This window comes from Grammomys surdaster, unplaced genomic scaffold (assembly GCF_004785775.1).
Source record: "Grammomys surdaster isolate TR1022 unplaced genomic scaffold, NIH_TR_1.0 129, whole genome shotgun sequence".
In the NCBI taxonomy this organism is placed as follows: Eukaryota; Metazoa; Chordata; class Mammalia; order Rodentia; family Muridae; genus Grammomys; species Grammomys surdaster.
Genome location: NW_021604587.1, coordinates 21,791,237 through 21,816,133, shown reverse-complemented (window position 1 = coordinate 21,816,133; position 24,897 = coordinate 21,791,237). Strand labels below are relative to the sequence as shown.

The following is a 24,897-nucleotide window of genomic DNA, read 5'->3' as shown; positions in this document are numbered from 1 at the left end:
TCTTCCCTTGACCTGCCATGATGAAATAAATGTGGAGATGAAGAGAGATCTGCTGTGCCTTAAATCTAAGTATGTTTTTAGGGAAAAAAACTGGAAAGATACCCCAATGCAAAGGCAGATGACTTAAACACCCCCTCCCGCCCCATATCACCTTCAAGCCTCACTTGTGAATTTTGTCAACAAAGCCAGAGTGGAGGAAGAGTGTACACAGAGGAAAACTAGACAGACTGATTGATTCTTACAGTTTAAAAATCAAACTTCACTTCAAACTTCCTCTAGCTTAAACATCAAGAAAATATTAGAAGTAATTAGAAGTGGTTGGAGGTTGAATAAATCCCAAATGAACTCAATCCAGTTAAAGTTAGAGCTAACCCTAAAACTCAACTCAACTCAACTCAACTCAACTCAACTCAACTCAACTCAACTCAACTCAACTCAAAGAAGATTCTAGAGCAGCCTTTCATTCTAAGAAAGTTTTGTTCAACCCCTTATTCTAAAAGCCAAAGAAAGAAAAAGGCTGGTGCTTTCCAAAATAAAAACTACTAAATCTCAGTGTTCCACAATGACTGTTACATAATGTTCAATGGTACAAAATTACAGAATAACCTAAGGAAGAATAGGATCCACAATCCAGGGTAAATGCTGCCAATATAAATCTGGTAAACAGACAAGGGTGTAAAAACTAGTGTACAAATATATTAAGGATGTTATAGTATAGGCTGAATAACAGTGCGTGACGAAATGGAGTGTTTCAGATAGATCTGGTAGTAAAGAACAGTAATCCCAGCTACTTAGCAGGTTGAAGCATGAAAATTCCAAGTTTGAAGTCTTCCTAGGCAATTTAGTAAGACACTGTCTCAAAACAGAAAGTGGACACCTTTTGCTCAGGACTATGACTCTATTTCTTAGATTAGGCTTTGTTGGATTAGAATAAGAGATTAAAGCTCTTCTGAATAATTCAGGCTCTACTCTTGGGCAAATGATACATGGTTAGCCTTTCTTCTTTTATGCATCATGGTCATACTAATTCCTACCATCCTGAATAAACTTTTCCTCATAGACTTATGGAACTGGAGTAACCAAAATAAACAGCCTTGGGCTTCTGAATGTGACATTATAACTATAAGATCTATCCATGATGTCTCATGTAATGAAAGAATATGATTCTTGTTGAGTAATACTGTAGTGTATAATACTTTCAAAGTTTATTTGTCTGTTCCACTTTTGGGGAACTCAAGTCAATTCCCACTCATATGTTACCCCTCATGTCAACATGAACGTTCTTGTTAATGTCTTCTGGCATACAATCTCTAACTCATAGTGGGATGGCAAGGTCTGCTGGAGTGAACACTGCCAAAGAGACTTCTAAAAACGGTTGTACACTGATTTTTATTTTCTACAGAAGTGTGTGAAAGTTTCACAAACTACATTTTTGCTAAGAATCTAGCATTTAAAAATATCTCTGTAGATTCAGTAATGCCTTTTGCCTTTTTGCCTTTTGTTTGGTTTTGGTTTTTGGTTTTTGGTTTGTTTGGTTGGTTGGTTTGTTGGTTATCTGGTTTTTTTGTTTTGTATTGTTTGAGACAAGGACTTACTATGCTGCCCAAACTGGTCTTCAACTCATGATCCTCCTGCCTCAGCCTCCTAAGTAGCTGGGATTACAGGTATGTATCACCACATGAAAGAGCCAGGCATCAATTATTAGTCACTTAATTATGGGGCGACATTGTGTGAAATGCACCAGTTAAGTAATCTGTCATGCCAATAGCAGCATGTGCTTACACAAAGCTAGATAGGATGGTACTTAGCACACACTATTGCTATATACTTGGCATACATTACTGACTGGGTAAGTGGCATGTGTGCATGGCTGGTCCGTCATCATCACAAATGCGAGTAATGCTTACACGGTGATATAACACAGTCACACGTGTACAGCCTTTTCAGATTGGCTTCCTTCAGCTAATAACGTGCATTAGAGGATTTTCATGCCTCGGTAGCTCATTTCTAAGTATAACATTTTAATTACTTTGAGAATCTCATACAATGCATTTTGATCATATCCAAAAGGTGTTCAAAAAACTGAAAATAAAAAGCCTGTGACTCAGAGCCTATTATTTTTTTCTAACTAGGAACAGTTATATGGATCTTTTATCAGAAAGATTTGTCATATTAAGCCATTGATATTTTGTGGTTTCCTGGGATAGCTGAAAGTTCACTATGTTAGTTTATCTTACAGGCTACACATTCTTTGATAATCCTTTTGGAAGTGTGAATTATGTTCCTTTTCCTAATATCTAAACAGGCATAAAATCTCATTTGCAAGCAAAAGAATAGGAGAGAGGTAACACTTATTTTGGGGGGATGGGTCAAAAAGGACAACCAATTTCACTCTGCTTTGCAGCATTCCATTTGGAGTCTGTCCTGGTTGTTTTTGTTGTTGTTGTTTATTTGTTTTGTTCTTTGTGGGTTTTTTGTTGTTGATGCTTTTTGTTTTGTGTTGTTTTATTTTTGGTTGGTTTGGTTTTGTCAGCTTGACACAATTAGAGTTATCTGGAAGGGGGAACATCAACTGAGAAAATGCCTCTATCAGATTGTCTGTAGGCAAGTCTGTAGTATACTTTATTGACTGGTGATTGATGTGGGTAGGCACAGGTGGCACTGCCCCCCCACCCCAGATAGGCAGTCCTTGGCTGTATAAGAAAGCAGGCTGAGAAAGCAATAGGGAGCAAGCTAGGAAGCAGTACCCCTCCACGGCTTCTGTCTTGTTACTGCTTTGAGTTTCTGCTTTGGTTTCCATCAATGGACTATGAACTGGAATGTGAGCCAAATAAACTCTTTTCCTCCCCAAGTTGCTTTTAGTTATGGTTTTATCACAGCAACAGAAACTCTAAGACAGACTCCCAGCCTAAGCTAATAAGTCGCTACTCTCCTGCCTCACTGTGAGGAAGATGAGGCTGCATAGTGAATTTATTAATAGGCATCCTGATAGTATACCCAGTCATTCCATGTGAGTTACAAGAGAAAAAGCCAACTATGCACTAGACCACATGGTTGTTTCAAACTACTGTACTTTGGAGTAATTAGTTACACAGACATAGCAACCTAGAACATTGGTAAATAGGAATGCTTGCCATATATATGTATATATGAGCATATGTATATATGTACATACATGCAGCTGAAAGTTCTATTGTGTAGTACTTTACTAAGTATAATGACTTTCTGCCCCGAATAATTTCATTAAAAAGTATGATATGAAAAAAAAATTAATGAAAAGTAATTTCATTAAAAAGTAGTTTCATTTAAAAAGTATGGGGTTTTGTTTGTTTTTAGACAGTGTCTTCCCCAGTCCAGAGTGGCCTTAAACTTACTATGTATGCTAGGATGGTCTCAATCTCTTGATTTTCTTGGTTCCCCAGTACAGATCTGAGGTATCACTGCTAGCTCTAAAGTATAGATTCAACTTAAGTTTTTATTTTAAGTATAGATTCAACTTAAGTTTATAAATAGGTCAAGATGTGAAACAACATATCCTATGCAACATCCTGCCCAATTGCAAATACCTCCCGTACTCTAACCACCCTTCAGGATGTGGCTTCATAGACTCCCCCAGGCTCTCGAGGTTCCTATAATTGGTTATAATGTTTCCTGTACTACCCACGCTTAACAGTGTAAGCACTTCCAAGGCAAGGTGTAAAGGCCACAACAACAACAATGCTAAAAATTGAAAGGGCTAATAATTAAAAGTAAAATGTCCCATTTTTCTGATGTTCAGGCCCTCACTGCTTGGTGCCTAACTTAGTGACCTGTGACATAGTGCACACATAACTAAAGCTTAACCCCTAAGGCAGGTAGACATGTCAATGTGGGTCTCAAAGGAGACTCTCAACTGTTTTAGCATTCAACATATATTAATATCATTCTGGTGGCTCTCACGTTGCATTTCAAAAGGCTGGTAGCTTTTTTCCTCTCTGTTTTGATAAGTGAAGGTATAGGGTGGACTACTGACATTCAGAATGTGTTTGTTCTGCATGCCTGTTTCTTGCAACCTTTTTGCTTAAAGTCTAGATTCAAATATTTATAATACGACTTCCTTCTACCTCACTCTCACTAGTTCTGAAATTCCTTTTCTGTATCCAAATCAGGAATACCAGTTTGGCTTGAGCTGAGGTCTCTAAAACATTAAGGGAACTATTCAGTCTTTCTCTGTCTCTGTCTCTGTCTCTGTCTCTCTCTGTGTGTATGTAGGGGGCACCATTGGACACACGTGTTCCCTTTCTGCTGGTGCTAATAGCCTCTGGGACCTCACCTCAAACAAGCAGTCTAAAGGAGGGGAAGCGTTGTTATGAGGCTCGCCTCCAGCCCCCTTTAAGCTCCATTCAAGCATGAGGTGCCACTCATGCCCAGGCATTTCCTTTTAACCGCTGGAAATGGGCCCTACTCCCTCCTCAGGGTGTGAGCCGGAGAATTCACGTTGACCATTGTCTTCTGTTCTATTAAAACTTTTATATAAATTCTGGTGTGGTAAATATCAGTGTACTGGCTTGTCATCTGTGATTCCACACAAGGCTGTTCTTTTTCTCCCATTAGCTAATTTCATAATTCTCCACTCATTAAATAAATTGCTTGATATATGACAGTTTTGTTTCTAATTTAACAACTATTGTTTAGGCTTCTTTGAGGCGGGCATAGAAAAATAATCTAATCATTTATCCACATATATTAGACTTCAAAGCATAAAAATGTAGTGGGTGCCAAGTCTGTGTGTTGTACGCAAAACAAACAATGCGTAAACGGTTTTCCTAAGAAGTCTACCAAGCATGAACTAACAATCACCTAAAGCTACAAATCTGAGATCTCTTAAATATAATATTTGGGGAGGCAAAGTGGAGTTACTAGCTCCTCACTAACTCACAGAAACTACTTTCGAAAATACTGTTCCCAGTTCCGCAAGAGGCCCACAACGGGCGGCACAGCAGGAAGCGGACGGTTCCTTTAGGATTGTTCTCAGAGGAAGCGAAGGCGGGACTTCCAAACGAGTTCCTCTAGCTCGCCTACGGGATTCTTCCTCTGAGCATGCGCCGTGATCAGCTTCCCCGTAGCCCTGGCAACCGCCAGGGCCCGCCCTCTGGTGTCCTGCGGAAAGCGCTCCGGGCGGGGCGCGTGGAGCAGAGGCGCTACGGACCGAGAGTTCGGCGTGGTGACGGTCGGCCTTTCCTCGGGTCGGGTGGCTGGGGCCGGGGACCCGACCGACCCAGCGGAATTCCTACTGCGGACGATCACGGCGTGTGGTGTGCCTGTGAAAAAAGATGCGAATGGTCTGGGGCCTAAATGAATCCTTATTAGGCTTCCCAAGTCGGCGTTGCTTACTTCTGGCACAGCCAGCTCTTTGTGAGCGCCGATCTGTAATTCAGGCTTTGAAGTGGTTTCCGGGTGGTCGCCGAAGAAGGGAAACAGATGTGTGCTGTTACCGTCAGCCGATAAGCAGAAGCATTTCTTGTGTCTGTTTCTTGGGAGTGTCAGACAAGTATAGTAACACTTTGCATTGCTAGTTCCACGAGGTTGGGTAAGAATGGTGATGCCTAAGATTGCAGCATTTCAGGGCTGTTTAATGATTGAACTCCAAACGCAAAATTTTACAAGATTCTGCTTGTCATATAATGTGTTCTGTGAGAAGGAATTCTGGTTCTGTGTTAAAAAAAAAAAAAATGGCGGTGGTATCTTGTAAGGTGCTTTTTTTTTTTTTTTTGATATTGTACTTCATCAATTCTTAGTACTTCACAAACAAATATTGAAAGCAATCTTATCTGGTCCACAGTTCAAGATAGGAGAAATTTAAGGAATGTTCCATTGGAAGGCAAATCAGCTTAGTGTAGTGGAAAAGGTAGCCTTGTGTCATGCTGTGTAAAGCCCCAAAGTTGAGTAGAGAGATAAATCCTGGATGCCTTTTACAGAATGGTTTTAATTTAGTTGACAAGTATTTGAATCTATCTAAAAGTATAAAAAAAAATCAAGAACAGGTAAATCAAAAAGAATTCTACTTTTGCCAGAGGAAAGCCCCATTGAAAAGTGCCTCTAAATCAACACGTTTGTCTACTAAATATGTGGACCCAGTGATAATCAGTCAGAAGTGTAAAAGATTGTCTTTGTGTGAGTTAATAAGGAACTGAGAGTCTGACCTTGAGCCTTAAAATAGCTGTTATGTGCAAAGTAGACAGGATAAAGCTGCATGAATATCATTATTTTTAGAGAAATTGAGTAGAAAAAAAAAATTTTTTCAGCCCAAGTTGCAGAGTAGACCATCAAGATGCTAGTTATTTGTCAGTTCCCTAGGAATCACCATTGTTTAATAATTTTTTCCAACCCCTGCCCGCCAACTCCAGTTGCATCTCCCAGCATGTATTTGATGTTAAGTATAGGTATACTTACATGCTTCTGTATCCTCCTTCTCATTGTTGTCATACACACAAACACATATGTAACCTGTACATAAAATATTTAGTGTGAAAGTTCTTACACGATTTTATCTTTACGAAAGAATCTGAAGGGTATATACTTTTGAATCATTTAGAAGTCTAAGAGCAAATATTTCACTGTATGGAATATTTTACAAATACAATTGTCAGTAGCTGTCTCAGCATTAGCAGATGTGTTATGGTTGACTATTGGTTTAAGTTGGAGAGGAATATACCTTGTGGAACATATCTATGTTAGGAGGAAAGAATGTCTTGATTTTCTTCTACTCTCACTCCATATTCACAAAGAATACTTGTGAGGAGATTTTCTCCCCAGCAGGAAGTAAGCAAGTAATTGTATGGTGGACACCAGCTGATGTCCTCTAATTAAATTCAGTCCTGGCACTACTGGAGACAGTGTCAGAATCCACAGGCTGACAGTTCAGTCACAGAGATTGTCCCAGCCTCTTCCCAGTCACAAGCTCAGCCTTCAGAATTCCCTTCCAACTAGCTACAAGCTGAGATTCCTTCATCCCTTCTTCAGATGCATTTGGCTTGCTTGTGTGGCCCACAGATCTCAGGGAACACTATGCTTGTATTTGATGGTTATTATAAAGGATATTTTAACAGATTTAAATATACAGGCAGGTAGAAATGGGGAAGGGACTCAAGCACAGGTGCTTCCTCCCTGTGCTGCTGAGGTGTGCTTCCTTACAGTGTGTGAATTAGTTCGTCTTTGTGTGAGCCCCTGCATAGTAAACTGTCCAGAAGCTCTGGGAAGCCCTGCTTTGGGTTTTTATAGAGTGTTTTATAGACTTAATTGCTAACAGAGTGAAAGGGAATCATCAGGGCCTGTTAGGTTCTTTGGCTTTCCTCCCTCCAAGGTATAAGGCAGAATCCGTTTTGAAATGAGTATTTGTTCATCTATTATTATAGTTGAACAATTTAAAAATTGAACTTTCTACTACCCCTCCTGAGGAAAGGAATTTCAAACCAGAAATCGGGAAAAATGAAAAGATGTGTGTGTGTGTGTGTATTCATAATACCCAACTGATTTTACTCATACCACTACAGCCTTTCATATTTTTATTTAGATTCACCATGAGAGTGTCATAGAATGCCAATTCAAAGCTAGAGTCCATAGTTGAATATATTTCTGTATAATAATAACAGAAAGTCTTATATTCTTAATATTTTTAAATCAAAATTGTTATATTTGGAACAAAATGGGTACTATCAAAGTGGGTACTATCAGTGTCTAAATTTTATTTTTGCAATAATTTTTAATATAGATATTTCCATTTTTAATGAAAGAATAACTGAAATTGCTCTTTTGAGTTGGTTGTTTTTAATTTTGTATTCTCAAGCATATCAATTTAGTGAGTTTTGAACTTAGTAATATTTGTTGATAAGTACTAAACCTAACAGTATAACTTATATTGGGCAATTTTCTTTGTAATGACAGTACAATGTTGACATTTTATTCCTTCTCACTTTAATTTTTGCAGTGTACCTATGATACATGCTTTAGAAGCAGAACGTTTTAGTTCAAAGAAAAAATGGCTCTCAGTCCATCTGTAGTTCCTCAAGAAAGTGAAGAAAATAATGCAAACTGTGTAGAAACAAAACAGTCACAAACTGTTTCCATTGCTTCAGAAGACCCCCTTCAGAACTTATGCTTAGCGTCTCAGGAAGTTCTTCATAAGGCTCAGCAAAGTGGGAGGTCACGGTGTCTCCAATGTGGTGGCTCAAGGATGTTCTACTGCTACACATGCTGTGTCCCAGTGGAAAATGTGCCCTCTGAGCAGATCCCATTCGTGCAGGTAAAGTAAAAAAATGCATTTTAAGAAGAGACCGTATATGTATATGTATATGTATATGTATATGTATATGTATATGTATATGTATATGTATATGTATATGTATATGTATATGTGTGTATACATATATATATATATACTGTTCCAGCACCACGTCTGCCTGCCTGCTGTTATACTCCCTGCTATGATGGTCACGGACTCTAATGTTCTGAAAAAAAAAAGGAATGTAGATCAGAAAGAAAAAAAGGAGTTGTATTTATAGAGCTACTATTTTGATAGAAAATTAACAACAGGATTATTTTCTAAATCAGTGGCAAGGCCAACCATTTTAGAAGTACTTAAGAAAGAATTTGAGCAAATGTATAGTTTCCTAAAGTGTATTTTAGTGCCTGCCTATAAAAATTTGACATGTTAATATGTATTAAGAGAAATAGGAAATCTAGACAATGTTGTTTCTAAATTCTACTTCAGTTTTAAATAAACTTTCAGCATTTGCTTTCAGATATCCTGCTTGGGAGTAAGGATTAAGTCCTTCTTAATCCTAAAATTGTCTAGAGCATTGTGGTGATTTGAATGAAAATGGCCCCATCAACTCATATATTTGAATACTTGGTCCCCAGGGAACTTTTGGGGAAGGATTAGAAGGTGTGGTCTTATCAGAGGAAATGTTTCACTGTGGGGTGGGCTCTGAAGTTTCAAAAGAACAATTACCAGTGCTCTCTTTCTGAATCCTGGTTGTGTATCAGAATATAAGCACTAAACTACCAGAACTGTGCCTGCCTGCCTGCCTGCCTGCTGTCATGCTTCCTGCTATGATAGTCATGGAGTCTAATGCTCTAAAACTGTTACCCCAAATAAACTTTTTCTGTAAGTTGCCTAAGTCATGGTGTATTGCCACAGCAATAAAAAGTAACTAAGACAAGAGTAAATCAGACATATCTTTATTTGATGCAGAATTTGAAAACTATAAGACTTGAATAAAGATAAAAAAGAAAACATCAGAAGGGAAAAGAAAATCTCAGCCTCAGCAGCCCTGTTTGAAGACTTTGCTTTGGGGCAAGCACTTGTGCCTTCCAGCTAGTGGTGATTTAATATAGCTGAGTCTCTTAGCAGGAACTCGGCCATCAGAGTACAAATGGTCATCCTGTTGTATATTTCAAAGTAAAATATCTTCCAGACTTCCCTCTGGTCTAGTCAGTACTGTAGAGTTTACTCTCCCATGTCAGTATTTAATATGATTTTCCTGTCAAATGTATATGAACCAGTACACAAATGTAAATTCCCATTGTTTGGTGTGCTCTGGTATCACACTGCCAGAAGCCTCAGACTCCTTGAGGACTGGTGATATTCTAGGTTGGGTCCTGAGGTAATGGATTTTGTGTAATTGTCTTATAATTGGAGATTTTAGTCCATAAAACTTACTTTTTATTACACTTAAAATTAGTCTACATGATTTGAAAAATTCATTAATAATATTTAATTCTGTGTTTTTTGGTCTTGTTTGTTTTTTATTCTTTTTAAAATCAGTTCTGTGCTCTTGATGTAAAGTTGATCGAAGTATTAATGTTAGCCAATACTCTAACTCTACTCATTAGTTTGTTAGATAGTTATTTTAGGAGTAGAAATCTCTGTCCTGATCTTTGTCATTCTTCTTTCCTGCTCCCCAGGGATTAAGATAAAGCTGACCTGCTATTTAGAGGCCCAGGGGAAAGGGAAGAGAATGGTATCTGAGGCAGTGCTGTAAGCAAAGTCTAGGGCAGTGCTCATTCAGGAGCAGACCTGTGCAAAATAATCCCCGAACGGCCTATTTAAATGGTAAATTTCCTACAGTCAGAAATTATCATGTTGGTTTCATGTAATTGACCCTATGGCCTCAGTTAGAAATTGTCATGTTGGTTTCATGTGATTGGCTCTATGGCCTCAGAAGTTGTCATGTTGGTTTCATGTCATTGGCCCTATGACCTAAATGGTGACTGGGTATGTGGAGATGAAAGGAGAATGGTGGTGTTTGCAGTCCTGATGGCGGGAGGGGCTGTTGGAGGTGTGCCTTTGTGCCTGCATCCCTCTGAGGTATAATGTTTATACCATCTTGTCCTCGAATTGTCCAGAAAGAAAAAGAAAGGAAACTTGGTTTACTTTTTAGTGTACAGCAACTGCTCCTTTAAAAAATAGCCTTGGGGCACCCGCAGGGTCAGCCTCTTCCTTTAGGCCCTCTGTTGTTCTTCACACTGCAAAAAAAGTAACTTGAAGTGACAGCCAGCCTGTGGGAAAGGAAGCAGATGGGAAACTAGACGACCTTTGGATAGTGGTGGGTCGTTATCTTGATTGTGGTAGCTAGTTCACAGGTATAATATCTGCTAAACCCTAATAGAATGTAGACTAAGCACATGTGTGGTTTAAAACAAGAAAAACATTTTTATGTTCCAGAGTAAAATGGCTTCCTTCTAGGATCTGGTCATGGAGATCTTACCTTCTTTGTATGAAGTGGGGAGTCTTGGAGATAGTAGATGTACTTACCAAACAACAGAGTCTGAATTGAAGAAACTTAAATAGTAAAAACATTTTAGCTCAAGAAATCCAAGATAATTGTTATTTTTGAACATAAGTAAGACATAATATGTAAGGAAAATATTGGGCAGGTATTTTCGAGATACAACTTGTATCAAATATAACTTGAGTGGGGTTATTTGTTGTGATAAAGCCCTTTAAGGTTTATTCTGTTTCTGGCTTCTCTGTTGATAGCTTAATTTGTGCTGTGAAAATATATTGCCAAAGATCACCAAATTTCAGGTAACTTTGACTTTAAAAAAATGTATGAGGAACAGGATTTAAATTTGAATTTTAAGTCTGAAGTATCATTTAAGCTTTCATTTCTTTTGAAAACAGCATAAAGTAAATCGAGAGTTCATAGGAATTTTTTTTAAAATGTCCTTGGCATGGATGTGAGGAACTGAGTACGTGTATGACTTAAGTAAAGCATCCCTGGGTCGGTGCTCTGAGAGGGTTGCACGTTGTGTGGGTGAAGTCATTGCTCGGGTACGTGATCCACATTGAGGGAGTGATTGGCATTTGGTGAATCACTTACTATCTCTGGTCTACACAGTGTGGCCTTCAACTGTAAGTGTGCTCACAGGAACTCAGTGTGAGCTTGGTGTGCTTATTCAGAGGTTATGTTGGCACAAGACATCATAATGTGATACTTACTTTGTTCATTTGCCTCTTCACTTTAGCTTCCACTAAAGATTGATATCATCAAGCATCCAAATGAAACAGACGGCAAAAGCACAGCTGTGCACGCAAAGCTCTTAGCGCCCGACTCTGTGAACATTTACACATATCCATGCATTCCGGAGTACGAAGGGAAGGATCACGAGGTGGGCGCCTCAGCACTTACCTCCTCATGAGAACTTAATTGAACGTGATTTAATATCTTCTTAGCAATCTCTTGCTGTGTGTATTTAATGCTATTTACCTTTAAATAGGTTTCTATTGTTTGCCAGTATCTTGCTTTTCCTTTTCCCCCCTCAGAATTCTCCTGTCTCTATTGCTTGTACATAGTCTAATTTGATACAGACTGGGAATCTGAGTTAACTATTGGAATATCTGCAAAGAAGAAGAAAAAGACCGCCTCAGAGGAGTTTTTAGAACTTCTCACCATTGAGATATTTCTTATAGTTGCTTATGTGTCTTCCTTGGGCGTACCTAGATTCTTAATTCATATTCTAGTTAAAATTGTCATTTTGGTGGGATGTTAGTAGCCTTCTTATTAAAAAATTAACTGTAATAGATCTCAAAAAATTAGTCTTTAGGTGCTTCAAAAACAAGCATGTAAACCCATTTTACTTTTTTTGAACAATATATAAATATATATATTTCTTATTTAATATTTTAAAAATATATTTTATTTAATATTTTAAATGCACAAATATATACATATATGTTGATATATATTACTTTATATCTATATCATTTAAATTTATTTAGAAAGTCATATTTATAAGTAATATCTGAGTTTGGTCTAGTAATGTGTTCGTGTATCCTTCTCTGGTCAGTTAAATACCATTTATTTAATTAAATAGAACACACTGTTACAGTCTTGTGTAATTTGAGACAGTTTTCCTGTGTGGTCCACACTAGTTTTCTCAGCCTTATAGATATTAGGCCGTCAAGCATGGCCGTCAAGCACGGCTCACAGACCCAACTCTAGTGTACTATTTTATGCTACCGTCACTAATGGCTGGGAAAGCTGTCATACCATTTCCTCTCCTGCCTATTCATTTTATTTTTCTTTATACAAGTGGAAATGGTATTTATTCATTGAGCAGTTTTCAGTGGTTGCTTTTAAAAAGTATCGTATATTTTGTGTTTTGTCTGTTTGACTGGCCCTGATCATATGTCCCTACATCTCTAGAATTATAGGAGTGTAGCACCACGTCACAGAAGTGAGTCTTCATTTGTTTGTTTGTCTGTTTCTAAATTTGGCATACTGTTAACTTGGCTTTGCAGTTGGTGAGAAACTTGTTTTGAAGTAACTTCTCCAGGTAGTATAATGTGATTATATGCTATTAAGAATGAGCAAAAGCTCTACCATATATGTAAGAAAACAAATTCCAGAGTCAACCTAATGCTTATTCCTTTAGACACTCAGCATCTCTTTTTCTTAGAGTTTTAAGTCAGAGTTTGTTGAAGAACACAGTAGCATGTAGCTAACTTGAGTTTCTTTGTTTTAGGTTGTACTTGTTTTTCCTGGGCCTCAGTCTATCTCAATAAAAGAAGTCTCCTTCCATCTACAAAAAAGGATTGAAAGCAAAGGTAGAAACAAAGCTGACGACCTTGATGTGCCACCTTGTAAACTCAAGAGGACTAAGGCCGAGGAAGGCTCTGATTTGAGTGAAAGCATGTGCAAAGGGCCAGAGTTGAAAAGAGTTGTCTTTATTGACAGCACCTGGAACCAGACAAACCAGATCGCCTCTGACGAGCGGCTACGGGGTAAGGATGGTGTCTTCACCTGCCAACCTTTATTTAGAAAAACTATGACTCCCTCAAAGTAAAGTTCTATTCAATGCTCACATTTGCTCCATTCCTCTTCTCCCTTTCTGTAGTGTGTGTGTGTGTGTGTGTGTGTGTTTATGCATCTATGTCCATTGCTGGTGGAACCCTTCTAAAGTAAGCAGTAGGCTTTGCAAAACGGCTCTCTAAATACTAAATAGATATGTTAGAAATAAGGACACTCCTACATAATAAATGCAATGCCATTGGCGCTTCTAAGAGAATTAGCAGAACTTGTACAATATCTAACCTACAGCCTGTCTTCACATCTCTCCAATCAATATAATAATGGCTTTTGTAGCACTTTCCCCTCTGACACAGCATTTAAACTCAGATTTTTCGATGCTTGTATATCTTTAGTTTCTTAAACTAGAGCAGTTTCCTTTTTTTTTTAATTTAAATTTTGGTAACATGGTCAGATTGGTTGACTGAGTGTCTCGTCATGATAAACTCAGTCTAGATATTTTGGTTCATATACTTTTTAGATTATGTAAAATGTTCACGCATGTATGTGTGTCTGTGTGCACATGTGCATGTAGGAGCCCATGGAGAGCAGAAGAGGCCATTGGATCCCTTGGAACTAAAGTTACAGGCAGTTATCAGCTTTCTAATGTGGGTACTGGAAACCAAACTTGGGTCTGTGCATGAGCAGGAAGTGCTGTTGACTACTGTGCCGTTTCCCCAGCCTCATAGTTAGGATACTTTAAAGTAAGAATATGTCCAGGTTTGTCCAGTTTGCATCTGTTGTTATTGTCATTACTGATAGTAGGTCCTTTCCCTGTCAGTTCATTAGTTGTTCAGTCGAGCACATCATGCATGTTGAATTCAAGTTTTATACTTACTGTTGCATTCAGTCAGGAGACATACAACAAACTGTCCCCTTATTTAACTGGATTACTTGATTTAACAAGAACTACTTTATTAGTGTGATGATGGCTAGATCTTTGCACCATAAAAATCTCTATTCCTTTAATATACAGGAATAATGCTTCCAGGGTAAAGACATTCTCAACAGAGCTTTGTATTTATGGATCATTGCTTCAATCAGTCATTAAATTGAGAAGCAAAATATGGTGACAGTTTAGTCATGTTACTTCTTCATGTGTTAATTAGCCCTTTTACCACTGGCCTCAGGAGTTTGTAGTAGTACTGGCCTTAGGAGATGCAGCAGGGTATCTTAAACCTACTTTGACTTTCTTCCTGCCACAAACTTGGGTTCATCATTTTCTTAAAGACCCCTGGTTCATTTTACTGGGATCTGATATTAGAAGCTGAGTTATGTCAGTTGATTACTATATGGCATTTCTTCAGGGGACAGAGCCAAGGAAATACATAGGTGTGCATATTGTGAGGTCACAGTGGTAGTTTCAACTCCCTTTAATATTACAGGAATTTCATTTGTTTTACTTCCATTTCTATGTCTTTTATAAGAAAAAATTCCACATGCCTACTTGTTTATATGTATATATGATGCATGTGCATATGTGTATGTACATGTGTTTGTGTATGTAGGCATATGCATGCCACTGACTCTATGTGATCCTCAGAGAATAAATAATGTTGAATGTCATCCCTTGCCTCCCACTGTGCTTCAGACAGAGCCTCTAGCTCACTGCACCAGACTAGCCGACTCACAGCTTCTGAGTGTCCTCCAGTCACTACCTCCATCTCATCAAAGGGGTAGGGATTGTAGCGGTGTTTCTGCCTTTGCCTTTACCTGGATTCTGGGATTGATTCAGGCCCCCAGGCTGTTGTGCTGCTCACTGGGCCATCTTCTAGCCCTGGATGCCATTTCCACTTGAGTAACAACTGAGCTGTCAGTAACAGTTTAAGTTCCTTTACTCGCCCGAGTAACACAGCTGGTAATATGCAGTCCAGGGGCTCATGCTGTTACTGTTGTCTCTTTGTAACTTCCTCTGTGCTTCAAGCATTCTCCGTGGTTTCTCTAAAAGCTTTGAGATCTTTCCAGTTATTGAACAGCTTCATGATCAGAAGGCAAGAGAAGCACTCAGTAATGCATGGCTGCCAAAAGGTCCCTCAAGAAAGGAGGTACCACAACTTATTAATCACTTCCAAGACAAAGGAAATACAAAGTACATTTCAGTGACTTACTTAACTTGTTACCTCATTAATTAGTCTGTACCTGTGGGCCCTAAGACTTTGAAGACTTCAATGTTGCTGTCTACTAGATGATCCGTGTTGCCCTCTGCTGTGGATGAGTAAGAAGTCACAAGCTGCCACAGCCCCTCTCCCCCTTACTACAGCGAGTCATTCCTCAGTCTGAAGATTTGTCTGGGATAGTTTTCTTATTACTACCTTATATGGTAATTACTAAGTTCAAATGAAAGAATGCAAGTAAAAGTCCTTGAAAACTCTATAAATAGAATTATTCTGCTACTATTCAAAGTCAGCTTGTTTAGGTTTGCCTAAAATGAGATTTGTACAAAAGATTTGTTGTTCCTCCCTAATTCTCATAAAGTGTGCATTTTACTTCTGTGCTAATTCATAACCATGAAAAGCAAGTCCCTACAGGTCCTAATTAAGTTTCTGCCTCCTCAGGAATAATTGGAGGACTCACTTCATACAGTGTTTTCCAATTTCATGTATTTTTCTACAGTTTTCAAAGTTTTATTATTTCCTTATAGCCAAATAGAATTCCATGGTATACTTGCTGTATTTTCCTTATCCACTGATCTGTTGATAACCATGTAGGCTGACTTCATTTCCTCACTGTTGTGTAAACAGCAGTGATGAATGTGGCCGAAAGACTCTGGTGTGATAAGAGGCCTACTGAGTTTATTTCCAGGGCTGCTGTAGTGAGGCTGTGCATTAGTTCCATTGTTAGTGTTTTGAGAAACCTCCACAGTGATTTCCAGAGTGACTACACAGTTTACATTCTCACCAGCAATGGATAAAAGGTTTTCCCCTCAACTCCTCACCTTGTGGAGACCTCTCACTTGGTTAGTTAATTTATTTCTAGATATCTGAGTTGCTTTGCTTTGGTGTGGTTTTTGAGACAATTACAGTGGAATATTTTCCCCTGATTTCTTTCTCTGCAAGTCCATTATCGGTGTATATTAAAGCTACCAGGTTTTGTATCCTTTGCTGAGTGTATTTATCAGACCCAGAAGTTTTCTAGTGGAGTCCATGCAGTGTTTCAAGTGTAGAGTCACATTGTCTGTAAAAAGCAATAGGTTAATTTCTTCTTTCCAAATCTCATCCTCTCCGTCTTTCTCTAATTCAACTGCTCTAGCTAAAACTTCCAGAATCATATGGAATAGGAATCAGGAGAATGGGTACCCTAGTCCAAGATTTTAAAGGAATTGCTCTGCTTTTCTTTGTTTAGTATGTTGGTTAGTTTGTCATATATAGCTTTTATCATATTGTGGAATGTTCTGTCTGTTCTTACTTTCTTGTGGACTTTTATTATAAAGGCATGTTGAAAATAGTTAAGGGATATGCTGGTTTAGTAAAGAGATTTTCCTCCAAGATCCATGACTTCACTAGCCTTGGAAAGATGACTAGGTTTTAAGTATCAGGATGATTCTTTAGTGGGCTTAGTTAAGTCTGATTAGATAGCTATTAGTTACCACCAGGATATGGGTGCCACCACGGTACCTTTAGGATTATTGTGCTATGCTGGTTGTTGTTGTAGTTCGTAGACATCATAGCTGGGTAGGACTGTTGGTTGCCTCACTCGTTTGGAAGCTTGTATGGTGCCTCCTAGTACCATGAAAGCTAGTCTTCAGGGAAGAAGCTTTTAGGCCTGCTCTGTGTCTGAAGTGCATGGTGTCTTCAGCAATAGTGCCTTACCTTCCGCTTCTGGGGAGCCGCCAAAGGCAGTAACAATACCTATAACATTTTTGAGTCTCTTAGACACATTTACCAACAAAGACACATTTACCAACAACAACTTAAAAGTGGGCTTCTCCTGCCTGATGTTGGGCTTTGTAGGATCTTTGGCTCTCGGAGGGAGCATTATCAACTCAGGTAAGAAAATTTCATATCAAGTATGTATGTATATACCTACTGACTTGTTTAGACATCCTTACAGTCATTTCGCCTTCCTCCCTCCATGTCTGCATTTATCTCCCTCCTCCTCTCTGGTGAGAGCTTGTAACAAAATATAAAGGAAAAAAAAAGAGTGAATAAAAATGACAATTTCAGGAATAAAACCATTTTATCCAATAAATTAAATCCTTTGTGCAAATGGATAATGAAGTTCTGTCAACAAGTCCAAACTTGAAAAGAAGCTGTTAGATAGAAAATAGCAGAAGAGAAACAGTGAGGTAGAAGCCTCTCCAGACTGCTCAGTTTTAAATGTGTCATATAAGGTCTTAGTCTCTGGGAGATGAGGTATGTACACAGTCCCATTCTGTGCCATGCATGTGTCCTTTCTGTATGTACCTCCATGCATTTAAAATAATACTGTTTATAGTTGGAATAGAAGGAACTTACTGTACTTTAAAAAAATCCTTGAAGCAATTAAGTCATCCTTGTTTATCAACACATATTATTGTACCAGTTATTGTAATTGTTCTCAATAATAATGTGATTGAGAAGTATTTAAATGTTCCCTTTTTTGTTTGTTTGGCAGAGTTATTACAAGTTGAACTGAAAACAAGAAAAACTTGCTTTTGGCGCCATCAAAAAGGAAAGCCAGATACTTTCCTTTCCACAATTGAAGCCATTTATTACTTCCTAGTAGACTACCATAGTGCCATGCGGAAAGAGAAGTACCGAGGACAGTATGACAACCTTTTGTTCTTCTACTCTTTTATGCACCGTTTGATAAAGAATGCCAGAGGCTCTGGAGAGAAGGCCAGAGCGAAGCTCATCCAGTAGTTGTGCACACCCCGCTGGTGCTCTGCCGATGCTGAGCGTGCCGCCGAGCCGTGTTCACTCTGGGGTACTGCTCATGCGTGATGCCCACGAGAGGACTCAGGAAGATCCCAGCCTTGTTCATCTTATCATATTTTTTTAAAGGAAAATTTGAATTTTGGCAATTTTTAAGAGATGATCCTGATTGAAAGACATAGACCAGAAGCTGTTTGCTCAGTTTTGGCATATCTTATTTTTACTATACATTTTTAATATGCTGTGTTACATTTATGTGATTGTAATTATATGTGATTAAAGAGAATCTTATCTTTTTAGTTATACTCACCCTTACCTTTGGACTTAAATGAAGTTAGAATCTTTTCGGGGGAAAAACCGTAATTTGCTTAAAGTTGGTGACAGAATTGGCAGAGGTGAGTGTGCTGTGCTGTCTCTGTAAGTCCACAGTCTCTCCTGCTACATGGCCTTTGCTCTAGGAGAGAACTGTGGCATCACGTGGTCCTGCCACGCACGACCCTGTTTGGCAAGGGGTCACATGGCCCAACAGGACCAGGTCTGTTTTGATGTATGAGGGATGCTGTAGGAGATGGAATTTATTTTTCAAGAGTGAGTGATATGGGGTTAAAATTCATGTTTAAAATGCATCTAGAAATAAAGGTAAGCTTGAATTGATTGAAGTAGGGCAAAGTCTGGATTAGGGCAGGGTGAGGAGTATGCTAAGGTCAGACTTTCCTGAGCCAGATCTGTTGCCATTTACCCAGCTCTTCAAACCATCAAAACGGTTGCAAGGTTGAAGGAAAAAGAGGAGGGAATAGTCTTATTACTCATTTGCACGTCCCACGGCGGTCACAAGGAGGAAGGCCCACATACTTCAGCTGAGAGTGGTCAGTCTAGTCCTTCCTAAAAGCAGAGGATGCCTGTAAACATACTGAATTGGCTGTACTTGTCTTATTCCTCTTTGGTGTGATAGACTCCCTGTGTCATGGCCCGTGAACCCTTTTGTTACTTTGAAGTACCTCTCACTCTGACTCGCATCATCAACATTTCTAAGATGCTGTATTTCTATTTTTGTGGTTTGGCTGTTGACATATAAACATACACGACTATGCTAGCCTGCCAGAGCATACAAGATTGCCTTTACCATCAACTGACAAGACAGCCACCTCCCTGATTCCTGACGTGTGAGCAAAGAGTGCATTATGGCACTGGCATGTAACTGTTGAACAGCATTATTGTGCCAGTAGACAGCCTATCTGTGGGCACCGAATCAGATGCAGCTCAAACATCCAGGAAGGGTTTTAGCCCCATTATTTCTTAGGCTCTGTCCTAGCTCCTTTTTGTACTTGCAGGGCTTCTGCACAGCAGGCTTGCAAGATTCCCTGCAGCTGCCTAAAGGGCTTTGGAAAGTAATCTGTAGTATTAGTGAAACTAACTAGATCAATGGCCTAGACATGTCTCATAAACTCTTCTCCCTTCAGAAGACTGTTTCTAGGCACTAAGCCTGCTCATCCTGACATGACCACTTGGTTAGGCAAGTGCGCTTGCCAAGAGACTGGCACTGTCTCTTCATGGCCTCCATGCCACAACAGCAGATGCTCTCCAGGAATTTGTCAGTTTGCATTTGATTTTCATCCTCGCTGGTTTCTCTTCTTCCCGCTTTACCACCCAGGAGCATTCTAATAAAGTTACAAATTTAATCTACCCTCCAACTCTTCCAGGGAAGCCAGCTAGTTTAGGTGGGATTTGGTCAGAAAAGCAGACATCATTTAAAGTGTTAGCATAATCTTTAAACAAGTGCAATAAAGGAACTGGGGCTTTCCTAAAGGTGGAGTTACTGGGGGAGGCTGCAGCCCTGTGAGTCTTCAGCTTCATAAGCCTCTTCATCACTTTTCTCACATGTCTTGGCTTAGTGACAGGTCCTTCTCAACCCATTTGAAAGCCTTAAAGAAGAATTAGAGACTTTGCTTGGCTGCTTCTTTGATGCCATGTTAATTTGGTCTTTGTCTCAGCTGTATCTTTAATGATCACATTTTATTTGATAAAAAAAAGTTCATTTCTGATCCCAAATCCTGTCCTCTCCTTCCACTGAGTTCCACCTGTATGCCACCCATCTCTGTGAGCCTCTGTCCTTACAGTGCTTTATGTGATGGAGTGACTAACAGCTGGCCTCCTCCAGATCTCCCCAAATGTCACAAGTACAGTAGATACACTAGGAAAACTGATGTCTTCCACATTATGGAAGGATGATGTATCAGAGTTTGGTCTCAGGTACTAATGGTTAATTGGCTCCAATGAAAAGTATTGCTAATCATTTGATAAACTTTAATTGAAGACCACAGCTAAAAACAGTCACTGCCCATTTGTAAGACTCATTTATCAGCAGACAGTGGATACAGTCCTCACATGAAAAACGGGAGGAAAAGCACAGAATACAGAGGAAAAGACAGGTGGCAAACAAAGGAAACAGACAGTTGGCTGTCTTCAGAAAGAACGGATTTATTTAAAAATACAGTTTGATAGTATGTAGTTAAAAAAGAATCCTAGAAATTGAAGAACTGCTGAAGTAATTCAATAGAAAAGTTAGAAGATAAAATATTAGAATAGAAAATTCTGATTTTTAAATATTTAATGTTAGCCTTGTTACAAGTTGTAATTGAGACCGTGGAGTACCTGCAAATTACTGAATTAAGCATACACAGCAACCTGAAATGTAAAGAGGTCAGTGCTTTGATTAGCTAAACACTTTGTTGGAAAAGGTTGGAGACTACATACACAACAGTGGTAAGTTTACAAAAAATAAGCAACATCAGGTGGTAGGAAAATCCAAATACTCTGTTAATCAGTTCATATATTCAGGTTATTTGAGTTTCCTGAGATTGTTGAGAGAACCCAAAGCCCTCAAATTTTTTTAATAAAAAACTTTATGATTATTGTGTGCATGTGTATGATTAGCAAGGGTGAAGGTATGTTCCTTAGCATGTGTACTTGGAGGTCAGAGGATACCCTTGTGGAGTCTGTTCTACTTTCATGTGGATTCTGGGGATTGAAGTCAGATTTGAACTCCAAGCATCTTTACCTATTGAGCTATGTCACCAGCCCTCCAAATTGTTTTTAACCATAACATTTTCATATCCTTTGAGACTCTGAAAACAATTTTATTTTATATGTTGGTTATGGTAAGTACTATGTAGTCACTACATATTTATGATGGGATATTGTGTCATGGAGAAATTTGACTCGAATGCTATGTTTATACCCTCAGTTGATTGATCAATGTCAATCAATAAATATCTTTATTCAGTAATTTTGTCACTAGAGTTAACTAACTAGTCAACAAGACAGTTTTGGCTCTCTTTGCTATAGCTGGTTTGTTTGTTTGTTTGTTCGTTTGTAAGACGGGATCTCACTCTAGCTAAAGCTAGCCTGGAAATCACTACTCACCATTTAGTCTTGAACTATCAGCAGTCTTTCTACATTAGCCTCATCAGTGCTGGGGTTATAAGTGTGAGACAGCACACTCAATTCTAAAGGTCATTTCTAAATCTTGTACAAGGTTGGTGGTTTTTTTGTTTTGCTTTGTTTTGTTTTGCTACTTAAGAGATCTCTCAGAAGGAAAAAAAGATGGAGGATTAATCCAGGAGGTTCATTAGAATAATGGTGTTCTAGAGAATGGGGATTGTAAGGGGCAATTTTAAATTCCTAAAACACTACACAAATCCTTAAAAGATAGAAAGGAGAGGAGGAAGAAGAGAACGAGAAGAATAAGAAGGAGGAGGAGGAGGAGGAAGAGGAAGAAAGCAGCAGCAGCAGCAGCTAAGGCAAAGAATTTTAGTCAAGGATTGAGAACATAGTTAAATTTACCCTAAACAAGCAGCAGGCCACAGGCAGGGCAAAGTCAGCATGCATGGAAGGTCTCAATACAAACCAAAAGACTACAGTGATGTCTTCAGAACTCAAGTGTACAGTGTTTTACTTGGATTTCATGTTCAGTCATGCAGTCGATTGATTTGGATATACACAGTCTCAAAGTTTTATGTATCCTTGAGATGAAGATGCTTAGGAAAATCTGGAGGACATTTTAGAAAGATGAAAGAGAAATCCCAAAAGGAGGAAGAGAATCAGGGCAGTGGAAGGAGGTTTTGAGATTTATTCATTCTCCAAAAACTATAGGGTGCCTGCTATATGCTAAAGTTTCATGTAGGTGATCAGTATAGGATACCGAATTCTAAGTACTGAAACAAATCAAAAAGAACACACTGACTAGTAAACTAGTACATGAGAGATACTGGTTAAATAGGAATGCTCCTGTGAAAAATAACACTGACCAGGGGCCCAAATGAAAAGTGGGTGAACCATGCTGCTGCTGAGTAACCACAGAAAGGGAACGCACAAGATCTCTCTGGAGGTATTTGCAATGTAGCATATTTGAGAATAGACTTGAACAACATGTGCCATGGAAAAGTAACAGAAGATCACAGAAGTCTTGGCAACAGAGACCATGGTAGACCAAAGTGGTCTTGGTGGGCAAATGACTTTTACTGGGATTACTAATAAGAGCATGGATGGGTGGTTATCTACAGGATCAGGGATGATTCAAAAGCAACTACATCACCAAAAAACTCATCCTAACATAGGTGACAACTGAAGGAAGCTGAAGCCCTGGAGAGCTCTGCAGGTTGCTGGTGGCTGGACAGGTACAAACAATACATTTTTATCATATGTTCCCTTCCTCCAAAAAGCCAACAACAGCAAACATGAGCCAGTTTTGTGTTTGCCAATTATTGCTGTGCACAAGGCCTGCCCTGTCCTAAAGGGAGTTAAACCAACTGGGCTGACAATGTTCTCCACAAGAATCACAGTACCTTGTACAGGAAGCCTTTCAAATAGTCAAGGTAGTGCAAGTGGCTCCCCAAACAATATAGATAATAGATGCCTCCCTGGAGCTAAGGATGGACCCCTATTGCTGATGATGACACCCATGTAAGAAAGAGGACTGGGCTGATTAGCACTGGGTCTGACCTAACAGCCTTTCCTGCAGTCTACCTTCTATGGTTCCAGCAACCAACCAATGGATGAAAGTAATTAAACAGTCCTGCATGAACCATGGCAGTTACCAGCATGGAGAGATGTGCATAAAGATGCAATAAATAGCGCTTACACGGACTTAAAGACATCACTCAACAGGAAGGAAGTTAAACCTGTTCTGGAAACCTAGCCAGCTTCCCGGGGCTAGTGAGATCATGGACCTTACTAAAGATTCTTGCTAGTCCAGCATAATTCCTAATAACATTTTAAGTCTTATCCATATACCCACAGTTAAGTGTAGCTATCACCCCCTCATTAAAGAAGCCTCTCTTTACAGCAAGTAGGGTCCATCATCAAAAAACACAGCTGAGTACAATGCAGAGATAACAGGTCTTGGGAAGGCCAGCCCCAACATATATTTATAACACATCTACTGCATCTATAGTTCAGAGAACACAGCAGAAGAGGCAGTAGCCTTGTTGGAGGAAATATGTCACCATGGAGGCAGGCTTTGAGGTATTATATGCTCAAGCTATGTCCAGTGAAGCTCCAGTCAATCTCTGCTGCCTATGGATCAAGATGTAGAACTTTCAGCTCCTTCTCCAGCTCCATGTCTGACTGCATACTACCACGCTTCTCGCCATGACTAAACCCCTGAAAACTAAGCCAACCCCTATTAAATGTTGTTATTTTAAAGAGTTGTTGTGGTCATGGTGTCTCTTCACAGCAATAGAAACCCTAAATAAGACTGAAGTTCTTGTTTAGGGTATGTATTGCTGTGATAGGCCTGAGCATGATTTTTATTTGTTGGAATGTGGATAGGACTTTAGATTAGGAAAGAAATGGGCCATCTTAGTAGGAACATGGGAGACAGTGATGCTGAGGGTGATTTGAACCATGGGGGCCTGGCTCAAGTTTCAAAGGAGAAGAATTTTAGTATGTGGCCTAGAGACTATTCTTCTGATATTTTGGCAAAGAATTTGGGTGCTTTTTACCCTTGTCCAAAAAATAAAAAATAAAAATCTGCCTGAGGCTAAATCAAAGAATTTTTTTTTTATTCCATTGGCACAGGAAATTTCGAAACAGCCTGGTCACATGGTCTTTTTTTTTTACTCTTATGAAGAGCTATAATGGAAAAAAAAAAGCAAGCTGGGCAAGTAAAAGTACAAAATGTACAGATTGGAGCGAAAAGGGGCACCAAGAAGTGGGAGGAGTTAAGTCCTGGGCTCAAGGGGATAAACAGGTTAAACAGAGGCCTGATGTTAAACAGAATAAAGGGAGTGATGACCTCAGAGCAAGCCCCCACCTTTGAACTGTGCACAATGCAAGGGCTTGATCTCAAAGAAGACACACTTTTGCTAGACAACAGGCCAAAACTCTGAAAAAAAAAAAAAGCTGCAAGCTACATCACCTTCCTGGATACTTGTTCCTTGTGTCCAGAGAGCAGCAGACAAGAAAAGAAGACCCCTGCCACCTGTGTCCCCCCATGTTCACAGATGTGATGAGTATTCTTGCTTGTCAACTTGACTACATTTGAAACTAACTCAAACCCCAAAACGGAGGCCACACCTCTGAGGGACTTTTGCTTAATTTGACGTAGAAAGATCTATTTCTAATCTGGATCTTTGAGATAGGAAGTCTTTAATCCATATCTTTTGAGCTGGGAAGAGACATCTTTAATCTGGATCATTTGAGCTAGTAAAACC

General features: G+C 39.1%; 1 protein-coding gene across 3 annotated transcripts; it reads left to right on the top strand.

Annotated features, from left to right (window-relative positions):
- Positions 1–5,136: 5,136 nt before the first annotated feature.
- Positions 5,137–21,470, top strand: Dtwd1 (DTW domain containing 1). 3 transcript variants are annotated; one of them, XM_028756692.1, is made up of 5 exons: positions 5,137–5,569; positions 7,967–8,281; positions 11,509–11,652; positions 13,009–13,267; positions 17,925–21,470. In XM_028756692.1, the coding sequence occupies exons 2-5, from the start codon at positions 8,018–8,020 to the stop codon at positions 18,170–18,172; spliced, it is 915 nt and encodes a 304-aa protein (XP_028612525.1). In that variant the 5' UTR covers positions 5,137–5,569; positions 7,967–8,017; the 3' UTR covers positions 18,173–21,470. The 3 variants fall into 3 exon arrangements, with proteins under 3 accessions (XP_028612525.1, XP_028612517.1, XP_028612533.1); XM_028756684.1 differs by having other exon boundaries at positions 5,189–5,321; XM_028756700.1 differs by having other exon boundaries at positions 5,352–5,394.
- The last annotated feature ends 3,427 nt before the right edge of the window (positions 21,471–24,897 follow it).

Excerpts from the sequence above, each read along its gene's own strand:
- Dtwd1 (XM_028756692.1), top strand. The coding sequence starts at position 8,018 with ATGGCTCTCAGTCCATCTGTAGTTCCTCAAGAAAGTGAAGAAAATAAT. Across the intron at positions 8,282-11,508 it reads AGCAGATCCCATTCGTGCAG|CTTCCACTAAAGATTGATAT; the intron begins GTAAAGTAAAAA and ends TCTTCACTTTAG. Across the intron at positions 11,653-13,008 it reads ACGAAGGGAAGGATCACGAG|GTTGTACTTGTTTTTCCTGG; the intron begins GTGGGCGCCTCA and ends TCTTTGTTTTAG.